Here is a 20,831-nt window from a genome sequence, read left to right as displayed (position 1 = left end):
TCGAATCCCCTTAGCCGACTAGGTGAAAAATCTGTCAATGTGCCTTTCTGCATGGCACTTAACCCTAATTGCTGCTGTAAGTCCCTCTGGATAAGAGTGTCTGCTAAATTACTTAAATCTAATTCTACACATGGGGCATAGAGAATTTTTGTTGTTGCAGCTTTGACACTTATATCCTGCAATTCTACACAATTTTCCATGAGGCAGAGAGACCATTTTTGGGGAATACAAGAAGTATTGAGTTGCAAAATGTATAATTGGTGGAGTACTGTGGATACCGATATTGCTGTGAGCCTCCCAGGCACATGTTACTCAGGGTTAAGAACATCAATTGTAGATTAATAATATTACATTTTATTGTTTTACACACTTTAAACTTATTCTGGGGATCCCTTGACCAACATTTGTTTAATCTGTTGTTGTTAGAAATATTAATAAAAAAATAAAAAAATGTACAATTGTATTTATTTTTGTATTATTAAAAAAAATTTTTTGTTGAGATCTGGCCTTGGCCCCTGCAGTACGGGTCCCCACTTTGAGAACCCTTGCTGTAAATAGATCACAGCCAACATACATTATTACTTCAGGTATTCATGTTTCATCAAAGAAATGCATATTTCATCAATTAAGTGCTTTGTTACTTTGCAACAACATGTGGTGAACTTTATTGAGGAGCCTCTGTTTAAAAGAATATCTCAGCTATCAATTTTGGTTTAAACCCATAGAATTGTTTACCTTTATTTAACTAGGCAAGACAGGCAGAACAACAGATTTGTACCTTGTCAGCTCAGGGATTCAAACGTGCAACCTTTCAGTTATTAGTCCAATGCTCTAACCACTAGGCTATGCTGTCACCCATAGAACCAATTTTCTATATTTAAATATCAAATACAAATGTGCATTCCTTGTGCATACTCACACAGTTTTCATGCTGCCCAGGACAATATCCCATGTCTTAATATAAAGTGCCTTTCTCTGCTACACTGTCAGAAGTCCAGCTCACTCACACACTGAGATCTATGTAAAGCTAGCTACAATAAGGATTCACCACATTAGTGGAATTTGTGGTTTGCCTTCAAAATAAAAGTTCCCATTGAAAGTGATGCAAATGGATAAAAAATACTGTAATCATGCCATATTTGGACTATATAATGCTCAACAAGTTTAGAATGTTGTTATATAAATTCAACAAAAGACGATAATGAGTTAATTTGACAAAACAGTAAAAATTTGTTGTAATTGCACTGTTAATATATTCAAATTCAGAATTGTATTGGGGCATACTTATATTTCACTGTGCAACCTTGCCTATGGATTTTTTATTGATCCACAATCCATAGGTAAGGCTGTACAGATTTGGGTTGTCACCTAAAACACTCACAAACTTTTACAGATGCACAATCGAGAGCATCCTGTTGGGCTGTATCACAGCCTGGTATGGCAACTGCACCGCCCTCAACTGCAAGGCTCTGCAGAGGGTAGTCCGATCTACACAACGCATCACCGGGGGCAAACTATCTGCCCTCCAGGACACCTACAGCACCCGATGTCACAGGAAGGCCAAAAAGATCATCAAGGACAACAACCACCCGAGCCACTGCCTGTTCACCCCGCTATCATCCAGAAGGCGAGGTCAGTACAGGTGAATCAAAGCTGGGACGAGAGACTGAAAAACAGCTTCTATCTCAAGGCCATCAGACTGTTAAACAGCCATCACTAACATAGAGAGGCTGCTGTCAACATACAGACTCAAATCTCAGGCCACTTTAATAAATGGACTTAATAAAGGTATCACTAGTCACATTAAATAACGCCACTTTAATAATGTTTACATATCCTACATTACTCATCTCATATGTATATACTGTTCTATACCATCTACTGCATCTTGCCTATGCCTATCATTAGCCACTTTAAATAATGCCACTTTGATCATGTTTACATATCCAACATCCCTCATCTCATATGTATATACTGCTCTATATCATCTACCGCATCTTGCCTATGCCGCACGGCCATCGCTCATCCATATATTTATATGTACATCCCTTACATTTGTGTGTATAAGGTAGTTGTTGTGAATTTGTTAGATTACTTGTTAGATATTACTGCGTTGTCGGAACTAGAAGCACAAGCATTTCACTACACTCGCATTAACATCTGCTAACCATGTGTATGTGACCAATAAAATTGGATTTGATTTACAGAGAAAATGAATGTCCAATACACATAGTAGGTTGACTTGTAGGCTTAATGTGGCTCATTTCACATGGATTTCAGTGTTCCGCAACAAGAGCTACGATGCTAATATTTGTGTAAACTCTCCACAGCTGTTTTCTGTGGGTGTCACTGAGTAGACTGATACCCCATTTATTTGATCCACAATCCATAGACAAGGCTGTACAGTGAAATATGAATGTCATTACGCACAATAGGCTGTCTGGGGAGGTGCTTTCCCACAGTCAAAGTCCCGTAATAAGAGCTAGGACGCTAATATTTGTGTAACTCTTCACAGTTATGTTCTGTGGGTGTCACTGAGTAGACTGATACGCCATTTCAATCCATAAGTAAGGCTGCACAGTGAAATATAAGTATGCCCCCAATGCAATTCTGAAGTTTAATACATCCATAGTGCGATTTCTACAGATTTGTTTGTTAAATGAACTCATTATTGTCTTTTGTTTAATTTACATAACAACATTCCAAAATGGTTTAGTATTATCTAATTCAAATATGTCATAATTCCACTATTTGCATCCATTTTCATCTTTCAATTAGGGAGTTTTATTTTGAAGGTGAACAGCAAATTCCGCTATTGTGGCTAATCCTTATTGTGGCTAGCTTCACATATGTCCCACTGAGTTTAGGTCGACACTCACTCCACAGCAGTTTACCCAAAGCTTTTTAACGCCTCCCTATTCGCGACTAGATCTCGGGGTTAACTTTTACGGCACGTGCTGCACCTTCCTTTTTGCAGATGTGACCTAAACCCAAGTTTATATTTGATTCTATTCAATCCGATGTCGGGTAGTAGTCGACACTTACGGGAAGTGTGATGATGAGGCAGTTACTTTGTTGAGAATTAATACTTGGAGGGGTAGAAGCCTAGCACACTAGTTACAGTATTCAGGGAAGATCATGGCGGCGGTGGAGGTGAGTGTGAGTAGCGGCAGTAGTGACACATCTAGCACCGGCGAAGAGGAGGGGATGAGGCGGTTGTTTCAGACTTGCGACGGTGACGGTGATGGATACATCAACAGGTAAGTCTATTTTATCAACGACACGGTGGGGTTAGAATTGAAGGCTACCAAATGCAAATGAACAGATTTTTCCAGACATGTATATATGATCTGGAAATATGATCACTTGTTTAGTTAGTTTTGTAATGTGAGCAAATTGCCAGTGACTTCCGTAGCGAACAAGTTCTCGGATTTTGATTCGTACACTTCGAACCATGCCCAGTCTCGAAAACTGGCAAGGGCAAACTATCGAAAAACATCTGCATGCCATGGAAGTGTTGGCTTGAGTTTTTGAAAGCAACTCAAAATGTAATTTGACAATGAAAATGTTGCAGCAGTGTATTTAGTTGAATGTAGCTAGCTAACTAAAAGCTAGACTCCAGACAATCATACTCATATAACGTTACTAACTCCAGACTAGAAGAAACTGTTGGCCAATAACATGCTTCCTATTATGTGACCAATATCATAATCATAACCATTCCGTTTGTAGCTAGTTGCAAAGAAATGTATGGATATTCTAAAAGCTTATGCACTGAGTCAGAACTGCTTTCACACATGCTCATTGACGAGGGCTACTGCATAGTGTAAATAAACACCAACCCTCCAACTTAGATCACAGCAACTGGATTTGATGCAGCATCCAAAGACCTTTTACATTTCATGTGCAGGCTGCAGAAAAGTGGCATGAGCCAGGCAAGATCATGGAGAATACTCCTGAGCACAGAGAACTGAAACATTTGTCCATACCCCGGGAATAGGGAATCTAGGCCTATTCCTGTCCTAACATAATCTTGTGAGTGTGAGTTATGGTGTTATTAAGTTACAGTTTACACAGCGATATGAGTTATAATCATAGTGGTGGTCTGTAATTATAAAATGCTCATGAACTCTGAAGTGTTGAATGTTCTTTCTTGGCAGTAAAGTAGGCATGCTTTAGGCTATACACAAGCACAGAGAGCGGTGAGCAAAATTAAAACATGCAGGACAGGAGAGCTTAAGAGCATTGGTTACTTTTGATTCAACTCAAACACATATTTTTCAGTCATCTCTTTTGTTACAGAGAAGCCCATGGTTTGCTTAGTCATTTGAGATGCATGTTTTTATGTATATTTGTGGCATAGAACGCACCACTAAATGGATTGGTTGCCCCTGTAAGGCATCAAAGATGATAAATGGAACCAGTTCTGTGAAAATGTATGCTTTGGCTATATTCTCCATGCATTCCAGCTGTTAGACATGAAACTGACGAATAAGATATCCATTGTGCTGAATAACTACAGCTGGAGGGGCATAATGATCAATTTCCCTGTATAGGGGAATATCTTTTGCTCTAATTGTATGCCTTTCCACTTCATCTAGGAAACCTATTTTCCCCCTCCAAACCTGTCCTAATATTTATTTATTTTCACTCTTTTGAGAAGTGAAGACAATTTCTCAGGCTGGTGCCCTGGCTAATGTATCAGCAATTCAACTTGGTGCTGCAACTTGTACACCACTCTTCAATTGAAAACAGTTATCTTCCTCTCCCTGTCCTGGTCCCCTCCTCTCTCTCTCTCTCTCTCTCTCTTTTTTCCCCTTTCTCTCTCTCTCTCTCTCTCTCTCTCTCTCTCTCTCTCTCTCTCTCTGTCTGTCCTTTTACCTCTGCCTCTCCTTCACCATGTCCCTCCTTATTTTTCCCTGTTTCTTTACTTATCACCATACCTTTCCTCCTGCCTGTATCTCCTTCCCTCTCTCCTGCACCTTTTCCATCTCCCTAAAAACCTCCTTCTTGTTATGCAGGTGAATGAGGACCCAAAAGCGACGTAATAGAAACAGAGTCTTTATTCCAGTATTAAACAAACAATGATTCTCCTGGATATTATCAAGGTAAATCCAAAACAGGAAACTGAAATCCTCTCGTCAGTAGAGAGGAACGACTGGAGACGCGACCACAGACTGCAGGTCCTTCAGGAAGGCACAGGCCGTAGCTGACATAGACACCTGCTCACACGCAGCATCTGAAGAAGGCAAAAACACGACAGGGCGGAACAAGGACACAGAACAGCAAACATCAAACAAGAATCCGACAAGACAGAAGCGGAAAACAGAGGGAGAAATAGGGACTCTAATCAGAGGGCAAAATAGGGGACAGGTGTGAAAGAGTAAATGAGGTCGTTAGGAGAATGAGAAACAGCTGGGAGCAGGAACGGAACGATAGAGAGAGAGAGCGGGAGAGGAGAAGAGGGAGGAGGGAGAGAGGGATAGAAAGAGGGAAAGAACCTAATAAGACCAGCAGAGGGAAGCACAGGGACAAGACATGATGATCAAAGACAAAACATGACAGTACCCCCCCACTCACCGAGCGCCTCCTGGCGCACTCGAGGAGGAACCCTGGCGGCAACGAAGGAATCATCAATCAACGAACGGTCCAGCACGTCCCGAGATGGAAACCAACTCCTCTCCTCAGGACCGTAACCCTCCCAATCCACTAAGTACTGGTGACCACGTCCCCGAGAACGCATGTCCATGATCTTCCGTACCTTGTAAATAGGTGCGCCCTCGACAAGGACGGGGGGGGGAGGAAGACGAACGGGGCGCGAAGAAAAGGCTTGACACAAGAGACATGGAAGACAGGGTGGACGCGACGAAGATGTCGCGGAAGAAGCAGTCGCACAGCACAGGATTGACGACCTGAGAGACACGGAACGGACCAATGAACCGCGGAGTCAACTTGCGAGAAGCTGTCGTAAGGAAGGTTACGAGTGGAAAGCCACACTTCTTGACCGCGACAATACCTAGACTCTTAATCCTACGTTTATTGGCGGCTCTCACAGTCTGCGCCTGTAACGGCAAAGTGCAGACCTGACCCTCCTCCAGGTGCGCTCACAACGTTGGACAAAAGCCTGAGCGGAGGGAACGCTGGACTCGGCGAGCTGGGACGAGAACAGAGGAGGCTGGTACCCAAGACTACTCTGAAACGGAGATAGCCCGGTAGCAGACGAAGGAAGCGAGTTGTGAGCGTACTCAGCCCAGGGGAGCTGTTCTGCCCAAGACGCAGGGTTTCGAAACGAAAGGCTGCGTAATATGCGACCAATCGACTGATTGGCCCTTTCTGCTTGGACCGTTAGACTGGGGATGAAACCCGGAAGAGAGACTGACGGAAGCACCAATCAAACGACAGAACTCCCTCCAAACTGTGACGTGAATTGCGGGCCTCTGTCTGAAACGGCGTCTAACGGGAGACCATGAATTCTGAACACATTCTCAATGATGATTTGTGCCGTCTCCTTAGCGGAAGGAAGTAGCGAGGGGAATGAAATGTGCCGCCTTAGAGAACCTATCGATAACCGTAAGAATCACAGTCTTCCCCGCAGACGAAGGCAGACCGGTAATAAAGTCTAAGGCGATGTGAGACCATGGTCGAGAAGGAATGGGAAGCGGTCTGAGACGACCGGCAGGAGGAGAGTTACCTGACTTAGTCTGCGCGCAGTCCGAACAAGCAGCCACGAAACGGCGCGTGTCCCGCTCCTGAGTAGGCCACCAAAACGCTGGCGAATAGAAGCAAGCGTACCCCAACGCCGGGGTGGCCAGCTAACTTGGCAGAATGAGCCCACTGAAGAAACAGCCAGACGAGTAGAGACAGGAACGAACAGAAGGTTACTAGGACAAGCGCGCGGCGACGCAGTGTGAGTGAGTGCTTGCTTTACCTGTCTCTCAATTCCCCAGACAGTCAACCTGACAACACGCCCTTCAGGGAGAATCCCCTCGGGTCGGTAGAACCACAGAAGAACTAAAGAGACGGGATAAGGCATCAGGCTTGGTGTTCTTATTTCCCGGGCGATAGGAAATCACGAACTCGAAACGAGCGAAAAACAACGCCCAACGAGCTTGACGGCATTAAGTCGTTTGGCAGAACGGATGTACTCAAGGTTCTTATGGTCAGTCCAAACGACAAAAGGGACGGTCGCCCCCTCCAACCACTGTCGCCATTCGCCTATGGCTAAGCGGATGGCGAGCAGTTCGCGGTTACCCACATCATAGTTGCGTTCCGATGGCGACAGGCGATGAGAAAAGTAAGCGCAAGGATGGCCTTATCGTCAGACTGGAAGCGCTGGGACAGAATGGTCCCACGCCCACCTCTGAAGCGTCAACCTCGACAATGAATTGTTTAGTGACGTCAGGAGTAACAAGGATAGGGGCGGATGTAAAACGCTTCTTGAGGAGATCAAAAGCTCCCTGGGCGAACCGGACCACTTAAAGCAAGTCTTGACAGAAGTCAGAGCTGTGAGAGGGGCAGCCACTTGACCGAAATTACGAATGAAACGCCGATAGAAATTAGCGAAACCGAGAAAGCGCTGCAACTCGACACGTGACTTAGGAACGGGCCAATCGCTGACAGCCTGGACCTTAGCGGGATCCATCTGAATGCCTTCAGCGGAAATAACAGAACCGAGAAATGTGACAGAGGGAACATGAAAGGCGCACTTCTCAGCCTTCACGTAGAGACAATTCTCTAAAAGGCACTGGAGTACACGTCGAACGTGCTGAACATGAATCTCGAGTGACGGTGAAAAAATCTGGATATCGTCAAGGTAAACGAAAACAAAGATGTTCAGCATGTCTCTCAGTACATCATTAACTAATGCCTGAAAGACAGCTGGAGCATTAGCGAGACCGAACGCAGAACCCGGTATTCAAAATGCCCTAACGGAGTGTTAAACGCCGTTTTCCACTCGTCCCCCTCTCTGATGCGTACGAGATGGTAAGCGTTACGAAGGTCCAACTTAGTAAAGAACCTGGCTCCCTGCAGAATCTCGAAGGCTGACGACATAAGGGGAAGCGGATAACGATTCTTAACCGTTATGTCATTCAGCCCTCGATAATCCACGCAGGGGCGCAGAGTACCGTCCTTCTTCTTAACAAAGAAAAACCCCGCTCCGGCGGGAGAGGAAGAAGGCACCACGGTACCGGCGTCGAGAGAAACAGACAGATAATCCTCGAGAGCCTTACGTTCGGGAGCCGACAGAGAGTATAGTCTACCCCGAGGGGAGTGGTCCCCGGAAGGAGATCAATACAACAATCATACGACCGGTGAGGAGGAAGAGAGTTGGCTCTGGACCGACTGAAGACCGTGCGTAGATCATGATATTCCTCGGCACTCCTGTCAAATCACCAGGTTCCTCCTGAGTAGAGGGACAGAAGAAACAGGAGGGATAGCAGACATAAACACTTCACATGACAAGAAACGTTCCAGGATAGGATAGAATACTAGACCAATTAATAGAAGGATTATGACATACTAGCCAGGGATGACCCAAAACAACAGGTGTAAAAGGTGAACGAAAAATCAAAAAAGAAATGGTCTCACTGTGGTTACCAGATACTGTGAGGGTTAAAGGTAGTGTCTCACATCTGATACTGGGGAGAGGACTACCATCTAAGGCGAACATGGGCGTGGGCTTCCCTAACTGTCTGAGAGGAATGTCATGTTTCCGAGCCCATGCTTCGTCCATAAAACAACCCTCAGCCCCAGAGTCTATCAAGGCACTGCAGGAAGCAGCCGAACCGGTCCAGCGTAGATGGACCGACAAGGTAGTACAGGATCTTGATGGAGAGACCTGACTAGTAGCGCTCACCAGTAGCCCTCCGCTTACTGATGAGCTCTGGCTTTTACTGGACATGACATGACAAAATGTCCAGCAGAACCGCAATAGAGGCAAAGGCGGTTGGTGATTCTCCGTTCCCTCTCCTTAGTCGAGATGCGAATACCTCCCAGCTGCATGGGCTCAGTCTCTGAGCCGATGGGAGGAGATGGTCGAGATGCGGAGAGGGGAAACACCGTAACGCGAGCTCTCTTCCACGAGCTCGGTGACGAAGATCTACCCGTCGTTCTATGCGGATGGCGAGTGCAATCAAAGAGTCCACGCTGGAAGGAACCTCCCGGGGGAGAATCTCATCCTTAACCTCAACGTGGGAGTCCCTCCAGAAACGAGCGAGCAACGCCGGCTCGTTCCAGTCACTGGATGCAGCAAGAGTGCGAAACTCTATAGAGTAATCCGTTATGGATCGATCACCTTGACATAGGGAAGCCAGGGCCCTGGAAGCCTCCTTCCCAAAAACTGAACGATCAGCTGGGAGCAGGAACGGAACGATAGAGAGAGAGAGCGGGAGAGGGAGAGAGGGAGGAGGAGAGAGAGGGATAGAAAGAGGGAAAGAACCTAATAAGACCAGCAGAGGGAAGCACAGGGACAAGACATGATGATCAAAGACAAAACATGACACTTCTCTCCCTGTCTCCTGTTAGGAATGACCTGCTAATGGTGTGCAGACAGCTAAACATGGAGGGGTCTGTGGCAGAGATCATGGGCCAGCTGGGAGCAGACGAGCGAGGCAAGATCTCCTTTGAGGACTTCACCCGCTGCCGCATGCAGCTGGTCAATGAGATCCGTAGGGAAGAGGGCGAGATCTCCCAATGCTCCCAGGACTCTGACACTAGGAAGCTCAGGGAACACATCGCCTCCTGGCCAACCAGTAGCGAGATTAGCAGGGGTGAGTTTGGGGATAGCCAATGAAGATTAGCCAGAATTTTGAGTTACATTGTTAAACAAGAGACGCCAATTAATCATAGCTGCCTACAAGCATAAAACCAGCTAAGAACAGGCAACACCAAACAACTAAATCTAACACCCGACATTCAACAACTAACTGCAAACAACCACTAACCCTTATTACACAGTCATTATTAACCATAAACAACTGACACCAAACTGCTAAAATGAAACAACCAAAACATAAACTGCATGACTGAGGCTATGGTTTTTAGCTCTGTTGCTAAACCCACAGATCTGTTTGGGAGTGTCAAACCTTCACATTGCTTATTAGTTATGAGTTATTACCTGTTATTTCTAAGTTACTACCTGTTAGTTATCGAGTTATAATGTGTCCCCGAGGGGCCTTGTCAGGAGCCAGAGAGAGCTGGGAGTACTACTCTGGGGCCCGGGACCTTCAGAGTACAGACATCCAGCCTCAGCAGACACAGAACCAGCAGCAGCCAGCCATCCTCCAGAAGCTCCTGGAACAGCCTGGGACTGTCCTAGAACAGCAGGCTGCTCTTCATAAACTCCTGGCCCAGACCAGCACCCGCTGTGCTCCCCTGGGGGGAAACTACCTGGAGCTGGCCAACACAGTGAGTAGACTGCTGTTGGTGTTGAGTGCGTACTGCATAGTGCTGGTGGTAGCATTTGATTCCTGATATGTTGCCTTTTGAATTATTTTGTGAGCCACCCAATGGCCAAAATAGTTGTTTCTAGTCAAAAGCCAGTCTGTGACTGCGATACTCTCAGCTGCCTACTTAGCCTCTGAGTTACTGGATGTTTACTGCCAACGATGAAGGAATGAGTGTGCAATGAATGGTGGAGTCTGGAGATATTGCATTTACAGAAAAGACAACCGTGTTGTCAGCTGGCACCTCCAACACCCATACAATGTCTAGTTGGTAACACACAGAAACCTAAGACGTGTTGTGGTGTTGTGTAAAAGTTGAACCATTGAAAATCAATATAATCTTCCTGGGAAAAGACTTTCACCATGAAGATAGGGGGAAATTAATTAATGATAGGTGTAGTAAGCATGGTTATCATGCAGAGGGCAGTGCTGCTCATGATAACTCAATCTTCTTGCATTTACCTCTCCTGCTTAGAGCAGTCACTGGGCCTGAATGGCTTGACATCAGGGTGCCCCCTCATTATGGTTAGGATTTGAAGATACTGATCCTAACTGCGACACTGTCCCTGTGTCTTTACTCTTCAGCAAGATAACTGTCAAACCTACAGACCTCTTCTGACGCTAGAACCACAGCGAGGTATCACAATGCTTTTTATGCTTCGTCCGGGTAGGGATTCCAACTCTCCCTAAGTGTTGACCTTGGCTCTCTCTGTCACAGTCTTAACGGGTATCATCATCAGGGTATCTGTATAATCTCCATCACCTCCCCTGAGCAGTAATCACACCCCTTTATTAATGCATCCATATTTATTATTCATCACATTGGGCTGTCATATTTCCTTCCTATATCAGGTTTCAAGGCTGGGCGCCTTTATGGACCCATAGAAATAATTTTGAAGTTTATTACTGACATTCACATCTTGACACCGTCCCTCTGTAGATTAGCACAGGCACCAGAGAGAATGGGAGGTTAAACGCTGTCGGTTGTGAGTGACAGGAAGTGATGTTTGGTGGTCCCGTGTGGCTCAGTTGGTAGAGCATGGCGCTTGCAACGCCAGGGTTGTGGGTTCATTCCCCACGGGGGGACCAGGATGAATATGTATGAACTTCCCAATTTGTAAGTCGCTCTGGATAAGAGCGTCTGCTAAATGACTTAAATGTAAATGTAAAATGTTTGTGTCTGATGGAGAAAGTGTAGTGACTAGTCACTTTCCAGCGCTAACCATTCTGTGCAATATGGTGCGGTGGTGTAGCAACTTTTTTTAGCCCCCCCACGCAATTAGGAGCCCCACTTTACGGGTTTGACCTGCTGGTAGCTGTGCTTAATGCGGCCGCCAGGCTTCGACCACAGTCCTAATGGAATATCTGGTTCCGGACACAGGAAGGCCATCAATATGCATGTGTGTATATGTTTTGTGTGTGTTGGAGTGTCGGTGTAGTATGTGTGTGGGTAGAGTCCAGTGCAAGAGAGTCAGTCCCCCTCCAAAAATGTAGGCTAACATGCTGACTAGACCGGGCACGTGCGTGCACCATCGTGCGCATGTTGATTTTGTCCATCCACACCAGATGCGATTAGGACACACAGATTAAAATACCAAAACGAACTCTGAACCAACTATATTAATTTGGGGACATGTCTAAAAGCATTAAACATTTTACCTGAAATGCACAAGGTCCTCTAATCCTACAATTAATCCACAGATAAAAGGTAAAACCGTGTTAGTTTCTAGTAATCTCTCCTCCTTCAGGCTTCTTATTCTTCTTTGGGCTTTAGATGGCGGTTGGCAACCAACTTTAAGGTGCATTACCACCACCAACTGGGGTGTGGACCTCCGTTCATCTTTCAATCACCCACATGGGTATATGGTCCTAAAAACCAATGAGGAGATGGGAGAGGCGGGACTTGCAGCGCGTCAAGAACCACGTTTTATTTTAGCACCTGGCTACGTAGACGCTCGTGAGCAGTTTGGATTTAATGATTGAGTAACATGTACGTATGTGTACATTTATTTTGCAACGCTCGCGTACATCACGCTAGTGGTTTGGTCAGCATGTAAGTTTTATCTTCCTTCATGCACTCATGTAGACCATGTTAGTATTTGGAGGCCTTGTATGGAATTACGTTCTGACCTTGAAGGGCATTTGCAAATATTAAGAGATTATATACTGAACAAAAATATAAACGCAACATGCAATAATATCAAAGATTTTACTGAGTTACAGTTCAATTGAAATACATTCATTAGGCCCTAATCTATACAGATATGCATCTGTTGGTCACAGATACCTCAAGAAAAAGGTAGGGGCGTGGATCAGAAAACCAGTCAGTATCTGGTGTGACGACCATTTGCCTCATGCAGTGTGACACATCTTCTTCGCATAGAGTTGATTGTGGCCTGTGGAATGTTGTCCCACTCCTCTTCAATGGCTGTGCGAAGTTTCTGGATATTGTCGGGAACTGGAACACGCTGTCGTACAAGTCGATCCAGAGCAGCCCAAACGTGCTCAATAGGTGACATGTCTGATGAGTATGCAGGCCAAGGAAGGTCCTTGCGAGATGGGTTCATGCATTATCATACTGAAACATGAGGTGATGGCAGTGGATGAATGGCACAACAATGGCCCTCAGGATCTCGTCACGGTATCTCTGTGCATTCAAATCGGCATCGATAAAATGCAATTGTGTTCATTGTCCGTAGCTTATGCCTGCTCACACCATAACCCCACCTCGACTATGGGGCACTCTGTTCACAACGTTGACATCAGCAAATCGCTCGCCCACACAACGCCATACACGTGGTTTGCGGTTGTGAGACCGTTTGGATATACTGCCAAATTCTCAAAAACGACGTTGAAGGTGGCTAATGGTAGAGAAGTTAGCATTCAATTACCTGGCAACATCTCTGGTGGACATTCCTGAAGTCAGCATGCCAATTGCACGCTCCCTCAAAACTTGAGACATCTGTGGCATTGTGTTGTGTGACAAAACTGCACATTTTATGGTGGCCTTTTATTGTCCCGAGCAGAAGGTGCACCTGTGTAATGATCATGCTGTTTAATCAGCTTTTTTATATTCCACACCTGTCAGGTGGATGGATTATCTTGGCAAAGGATAAATGCTTACTAACAGGATGTAAAAAAAAAATTGTGCACAATATTGGAGAGAAATAAGCTTTTTGTGCATATGGAACATTTCTAGTATCTTTTATTTCAGCTCATGAAACATGGGACCAACACTTTACATGTTGCGTTTTTACATTTTTGTTCATTGTACATCAGCTGCTGAGTGGAGAGTGAATGCTACATTTTCTCCTGTGTTAATAGAAACATTGAGTGTGTGTGCGTGGCTTGCGTGAGAGAGGGAGAGCGTGTGTGTGTTTGTGCGTCAGGCAGCGCTGTGTATAGCAGAGAATATATTGCCATCCCTGGTTGAATAGATTCCCGTGCCCCCTCACCCAACACTCATTACCCAACTCCATATCCCTCCACACTCAGTAAACAACATTGTGTTTGGGGGAAAATAAACTGCATATCATTATCCCCATGAGAAGAAACTTAATCCCTGGGTTGCAGATTGCTTTCTGTGGTATTTTGAGTTTATTCACACCCCTGTTCATTATCTGGTATTTTATTTGCCAGTTAGGGGGAATTTAATCACTATACGGGAATGATGTTACCCCGTTGGCTACAGCCAGCATCTGGCCAGGGCTGTAAAGGCAGATTAACACTGTCAATGGAGACATGGGACATATGCAGGGGCCACCAACAGATTAAACAATGAGGACGGTATATCACTGTCAAAGGGACTTTCCAATATTATTGGACTAAAACTCACACTTTTCTCATTCCTCTGTGATTTGGATACCTTTTATTTTTTTACCCCTTTTTCTCCTGAATTTTGTGCTATCCAATTGTCAGTTACAGTCTTGTCCCATCGCTGCAACTCCCATATGGACTCGGGAGAGGCGAAAGTTGAGAGCCGTGCGTCCTCCGAAACACAACCCAGCCAAGCCGCACACCAATGTGTCGGAGGAAACACCTGCCCGGCCCGCCACCCGCCACAGGAGTCGCTAGTGCGTGATGGGACAAGAAAATCCGTGCCGGCCAAACCCTCCCCTAACCCAGACGACGATACCTTTCTGATAAGATTTTATTCGTCACATGTTTTGTAAACAACAGGTGTAGACTAACAGTGAAAGGCTTACTTAGAGGCCCTTCCCAACAATGCAGAGAGAAAGAAAATAGAGAAATAATAACACGTAATAATAAATACACAATGAGTAACGATAACTTGGCTCTGTAAACGGGGTACCAGTACCGAGTCGATGTGCAGGGGTATGAGGTAATTGAGATAGATACAATGCCTTCAGAAAGAATTTACACCCCTTAACTTATTCCACATTTTTCAAAATGAATTCCATAGATTTTTTTCTCTCACCCATCTACAGTCAATAATACCCCATAATGACAAAGTAAAAACATGTTCTTAGACATTTTTGCAAATGTATTGAAAATGAAATACAGAAATATATAATTTACATACCCCCCTGATTCAATACCTTGTAGAAGCACTTTTGGCAGTGATTACAGCGATTTGTCTTTCTGGGTATGTCTCTAAAGCCTTGTTCACATTGGCAGTTTTATTTATTTGCATATCTGATTAAAATCGGTTATTTTGTCCTGCAGTCTGAACAGCCAAAAAGCACATGGAATCAGATATTTCAAGCCACGTACAAATCTGATTCCTTGCCATGCGTCTTGTCTGAACAGTCAAATATGATTTATTTCCCCTCAAGTGGTTTTTATACTGTTATTTGGCATATCTTGTTGCTTGCTAGCTACTCTGTTGACAGTTTTGACAAGAACTTGTGGTAGCTAACTAGCTTGTTAATCGTTTACAAGCAAATTAGTTAATGTGCTAGAAAGCTAAACGGCTAGCTAGCTAGTTGACTGCTGAGGTTAGCCAAAAAGGACTCATTTTGAAAGTTGGATCATCTTATCGTTTGAGGCTTTGAATTTGAACATTCAAAGCAACTGGGAAACTTCCATGGCAGGCATTGTCACCATAGCTTGCTACATAACTTCTGAATGATAAGAAGCACGTGCACCACCACCAGTCAGTCTACAACACTGCACACACCAGGACTCGAATTTACAGGCGGCAGTGACAACAGAGTCGATGCCCACATGTGTGGCCGTAATACACCAGAAAAAAAATCCATGCTTTGCAGCCAAAGTGGCCGTTGTCCCCTCGGCACATAATAATTCTCTTCTAACGGCTGCCAATCACCTTACTCCAAAGCGCTTCTCACTCATATCGCTCTCTCAGATATCTAAATTATTATTAAAAACTGGGTGGTTCAAGCCCTGAAAGCTGCTGATTGGCTGAAAGCCATGGTATATCAGACCATATACCACGTGTATGACCAAAAATTACTTTATACTGTTCTAATTACGTTTGTAAAGAGTTTTTAATAGCAGTAAGGCACCTCGGGGGGTTTATGGTATATTGCCAATATACCACGGCTAAGGGCTGTGTCCAAAGCACTCCGTGTTGCATCTTGCCTAAGAACAGCCCTTAGTCGCGGTATATTGGCAATATACCACACCCCCTCGGGCCTTATTGCTTAATTAGCCAATGCCTGTCACATGATTGGCTCCTCATAAAATGACAAAAAAACATCCAGGTTTTAAACAATTATGTTTATGGTTTAATAGTTTAAAAATATTGACTGCCTCCACTTGTGAGGTGTGTGATGTTGCAGTGCACAACAGGCAGTGGCCTTTCTCCACCAGTGCCTCAAGTATGTCGACAGAATCAAGCCTTTAGATATTAATCATGATCCTACATTATATTGGTCAAAGATGACTGGCGTTTAGCCTAAATGTATGTATGTGTATATATGCAGTACCAGTCACTTTTTACTATTTTCTACATTACTAGTGAAGACAAACTATAAAATAACACATGGAATCATGTAGTAACCAAAGAAGTGTTCAACAAATCAAAATATATTTGAGATTCTTCAAAGTAGCCACCCTTGCCTTGATAACAGCTTTGCACACTCTTGGCATTCTCTCAACCAGCTTAACCTGGAATGCTTTTCCAACATATTTCCAACATATATGTGAATGTAATTATAAGTCTATTTAGAGTTTGGCTACATTTTCAAGCACCTCCCTCATGTCAGCATTGTTCTGGAGACATGACAGGCTGTAACAAATATGCACAGGCTATCACCTACACTAGCCTAATTATTTATGTACATTTACATACACTTTTATTTCTTAACAGAATAGCTACTCTTTTTTCGATTTTCAAATCAATTTCATTGGCTATTTTGGTTAATGGCTCTGGTGCCCAAGCAGATGGCCTTGGTGTCCTGGCAGATTGGGCACCTCTTGAAGGCCAACATGAAATTCCAGGCCTGGCACACACCCATTGTTACTATGACAACTACCGTAGCCATGTCAGCAAATTTTAGCAGTGCTGTCTGTACACACATCCGATTTGGTCACTTGTAACTTGCTGTTTGGACAGTCAGTATTCCAAAACGGATTTGAAAAACCAAACTGAGTGAGCATTAAAGCCTGCAGTGTGAACAAGGCTTAACAGCTTTGCACACCTGGATTGTGTAACATTTGCCCATTTATAAAAAAAAAAAAATATTCAAGCTGTCAAATTGGTTGTTGTTTATTGCTAGACAACCATTTTCAGGTCTTGACATAGATTTTCAAGTAGATTTTAGTCAAAACTGTAACTCAGCCAGTCAGGAACATTTCAGCCTTTCATTTTTTTATTAATTTGTAAACATTTCTGAAAACATAGTTCCACTTTGACATTATGGGGTATTGTGTGTAGGCCAGTGACCAAAATAATTATTGAATCCATTTAAAATTCAGACTGTAGCACAAGAAAATGTGGAAAAAGTCAAGGGGTGTCAATACTTTCTGAAGGCATTGTACATGTTCTCTGTGAGTGCAGGCGTGATCATGCCTAGTGTGTGTGTGTGTGTGTGTGTGTGTGTGTGTGTGTGTGTGTGTGTGTGTGTGTGTGTGTGTGTGTGTGTGTGTGTGTGTGTGTGTGTGTGTGTGTGTGTGTGTGTGTGTGGTGTGTGTGTGGTGTGTGTGTGTGTTGTGTGTGTTGTGTGGTTAAGTGTGATCTCATCAGCACTGCTGGATTACCCTCTGATCACACCCATGATTCATGCCTGACACACACACCGACACACAGTTTATTGCCATCTCATTATCAGGCTCATTATCCTAAGAGCTCTCATCCGATGACCCACTGCATTCAGCCACGTTTACCTTGGTCGATGGTAGTTTTCTGAATGCTCAAGTAGTTCACTTTATCTTTATGCAACCAGAGTTTGGCCTCGGAAATCAAGATTCCTCGAGTCAAATGGTTGATGACTTGACACTTGATTATTGACCTTGGAAAGTGAGATAAATGTTTTATCTATTTAACGGTTGTTACCAGAGTTGGCTTGGGGTTTCAATCTCATAGTGTGGTCAATGCATTAACACATGATTCAATATTAACTCTACAAACACTGAAATAGGTTTGGAAAGAGATGTTGGCTCTGTAATGCTGTGCTGTAATGATGCTCTACTACTTTACAACATGATGTATGGTAAGCTAATGCCACAAGTTGCAACCATACGGGCTGATCTAGGCTATCCATAGTCAGAGATGTCTCTTTACACTAGTGTTTTGTAGAGACTTTTGTATGATCTTGATTCCATGCCACATACAGTAGCCTATATTGACCTATATAGCAGTTTCTTTTTCAGCATGTGTAATATATCCACTGGTGTGGATGGTGAGGTTTTGTCCGTAGCAGAAGTGCAGAGCTGGCTGTATCTTTCTCACTACTGTTCTCCATCTGGTGTCTCAGTATGAAATCCCCCTATGATATGACACCAGGTTCTCAGCCAAGCCCCAAAATAGAGCAAAGTAGTCCTAATAGATAGCCTATTTTCAAGACAACAAAAAGCTAAATCAATATCTGTTAATTAGCCCTTTACACTCGTACCTGTATATGGGTTGAAAATGGCAGATTTGGGCACTGATAAACACTGGTTGTACAGTAACATGTTATACATGACGTCAGCGCTCTGGCTCTGCACGTCACAGGTTTTGACTAAGAGACATTCTGAACTTGAGCACCGTGCACGACAAGACGTTGCCTCCATCTCTCCTGCTAATTGGGCATCTTTTGCAAATGTTTTTGTAACGGTCGTCTTTAGGTGAGAGATTGGACCAAAGCGCAGCGTGAAATGTTGACATAATGATTTATTTAAACAAACGACAAAACACGAAATAACACTTGATAATTAACAAAATAACAAACGACGTAGACTGACCTAAAACATGTGAACTTACATATAACGAAGAACGCACGAACAGGTACAGACTACAAACAAACGATACAGTCCCGTGTGGTAACATATACGGACACAGGAGACAACCACCCACAACAAACAATGTGAAACAACCTACCTATATATGGTTCTCAATCAAAGGAAACGTCAAACACCTGCCTCTGATTGAGAACCATACAAGGTCAATTAACAATGACACTTAACATAGAACAAACACAGACTGCCCACCCAGCTCACGTCCTGACCCACTAAACACAACTATACAAAAGGAAAACAAGGTCAGGAACGTGACAGTTTTGTTGTCTGAGTGAGGGAAATCTTGTAAATTAAGAGGACTCCTGTGTATTTTGAAAAATGAGACATTGAGGATTATAATAATTACAGCTTTGATGTCATACAAGCAAACCAAACACCTGTGAGTCCAAATGTGGACTTCACATTTCCATATCATAAAACTACTGTAAAAGGTTAAACTGTCATATACAGTGTCAACGTTTCTGATCACTATGTGTGACGTACAGTTACAAGATTAAATCAGACCCTGGGTTGTTCTGAACACAATGTGCCTGTTTGTCTATTGTGAAGAACATTTGCCATGGAACACGCTCTTGTATGCACTCATAACTCCTTTCTATGTGCACCAAAATTATGATCTGACCCAGATTGCGATTTATAATGGACTTTTTTTGGATTGCGAACAAAACAACTACAAGAGTTGAAGACTTCTTTGAGTCATAAAAGTGCACTGAAATTACGTAGGAACTGTGCACACTTTTGGAGAGGTGTGTGAGGCCAATTGAAGACACCAGTTAGTCCTCTCACTCAAACCCTTGTCATTTTGTTCTCTTATGATGCACCTACCCCACATTCTCCAGGAATACTCTTATCATGTTACTAATTGTATCCAGAGTATGTTCACATTTCGTTATAAACAAATGCTGCGAAAGTACAGTACATGTAAAATGAACATCACATCAACAGTGTAATGTTTGGATTCAGTCTTGTGTCAGGTCCACTGTTGTGTCCTCACCTTTGGTCTAATCATTTACCCATAATCTCTAAAATGTTCCCTTTCAATTGCTAACATGGTTATGCATATGTTTTCATATTTCTTCTGTAAGAAACATTTCAATTTAGCCCAGTTGATATAGGCCAATTCCCATGACTGTAAAAAGGTTAACAGATGCATGCAGTATCTGATGGATTTTGGGAGGAAGAAATTTATTTTTGACAAAACGAGCCAGCACATGTCGCTCTCTTCGATATTGCAGTAGCTTATGAGGGAACAGTGTTTCACCAGAGGAAGAGAAGTGAGTAATGTTTGGAGGAAGAGGATGAGAGAAGAGAGGAAAGGAGGAAGCAGTCCTGCTGAGAGGATGTAGACGCAGCCGAGCGGTCGCACCACATGTTCATGGAAGACATAGAGAGGAATGGGAGGAAGAGTGGTAGGTAGAGGAGGACGATGTACACGCAGTCACCAAGGGAGAGATCCAGAAAAGGAATGTGCATCCAGAGCCTTCTGTTTCTTCTCCTGCCTCTGGAGGTACACACAACACTTACACACAGCAGGCTATCCCTTTACCACACCAGCCTTGGTTCATGACCTGTGTCTTGTAAGTTGCGAGCTAGTTTGGCTCCTGGTCTTACAAAGCCTGCTTCCCCCATTTTATTACCATGCTCCAAAGAGCCTAACCGAAAGAGCATAGCCTAGGTTTCTACATAGCTTAACCAGTATGAATCTAGACACACACAGGCTGCTAAATGGCACCAATATACACTGAACAAAAATATAAACGCAACATGCAACAATTTCAACGCTTTTACTGAGTTACAGTTCATATAAGGAAATCAGTCAATTTAAGTATATTCATTAGGCTCTAATCTAGGGATTTCACATGACTGGGATTACAGATATGCATCTGTTGGTGACAGATACAAAAAAAAGGTAGGGGCGTGGATCAGAAAACTAGTCAGTGTCTGGTGTGACCACCATTTGCC

General features: G+C 43.8%; 1 protein-coding gene across 1 annotated transcript in view; it reads left to right on the top strand.

Annotated features, from left to right (window-relative positions):
• Positions 1 to 2,874: 2,874 nt before the first annotated feature.
• Positions 2,875 to 20,831, top strand: part of mcc (MCC regulator of WNT signaling pathway) — a 190,064-nt gene continuing 172,107 nt past the window's right edge. The window contains exons 1-3 of the mRNA XM_023983948.2: positions 2,875 to 3,260; positions 9,526 to 9,770; positions 10,184 to 10,407. Of these exons, the coding sequence (XP_023839716.1) occupies positions 3,139 to 3,260; positions 9,526 to 9,770; positions 10,184 to 10,407 (591 nt within the window). The 5' untranslated portion in view covers positions 2,875 to 3,138. The remainder of the gene's footprint in view (positions 3,261 to 9,525; positions 9,771 to 10,183; positions 10,408 to 20,831) is intronic.

The sequence above is a fragment of the Salvelinus sp. IW2-2015 genome, linkage group LG4q.1:29 (genome assembly GCF_002910315.2).
Source record: "Salvelinus sp. IW2-2015 linkage group LG4q.1:29, ASM291031v2, whole genome shotgun sequence".
NCBI classification, from domain to species: domain Eukaryota; kingdom Metazoa; phylum Chordata; class Actinopteri; order Salmoniformes; family Salmonidae; genus Salvelinus; species Salvelinus sp. IW2-2015.
Note: the sequence above shows the minus strand (reverse complement) of the source record. Positions and strands in the feature narration are given on the sequence as shown.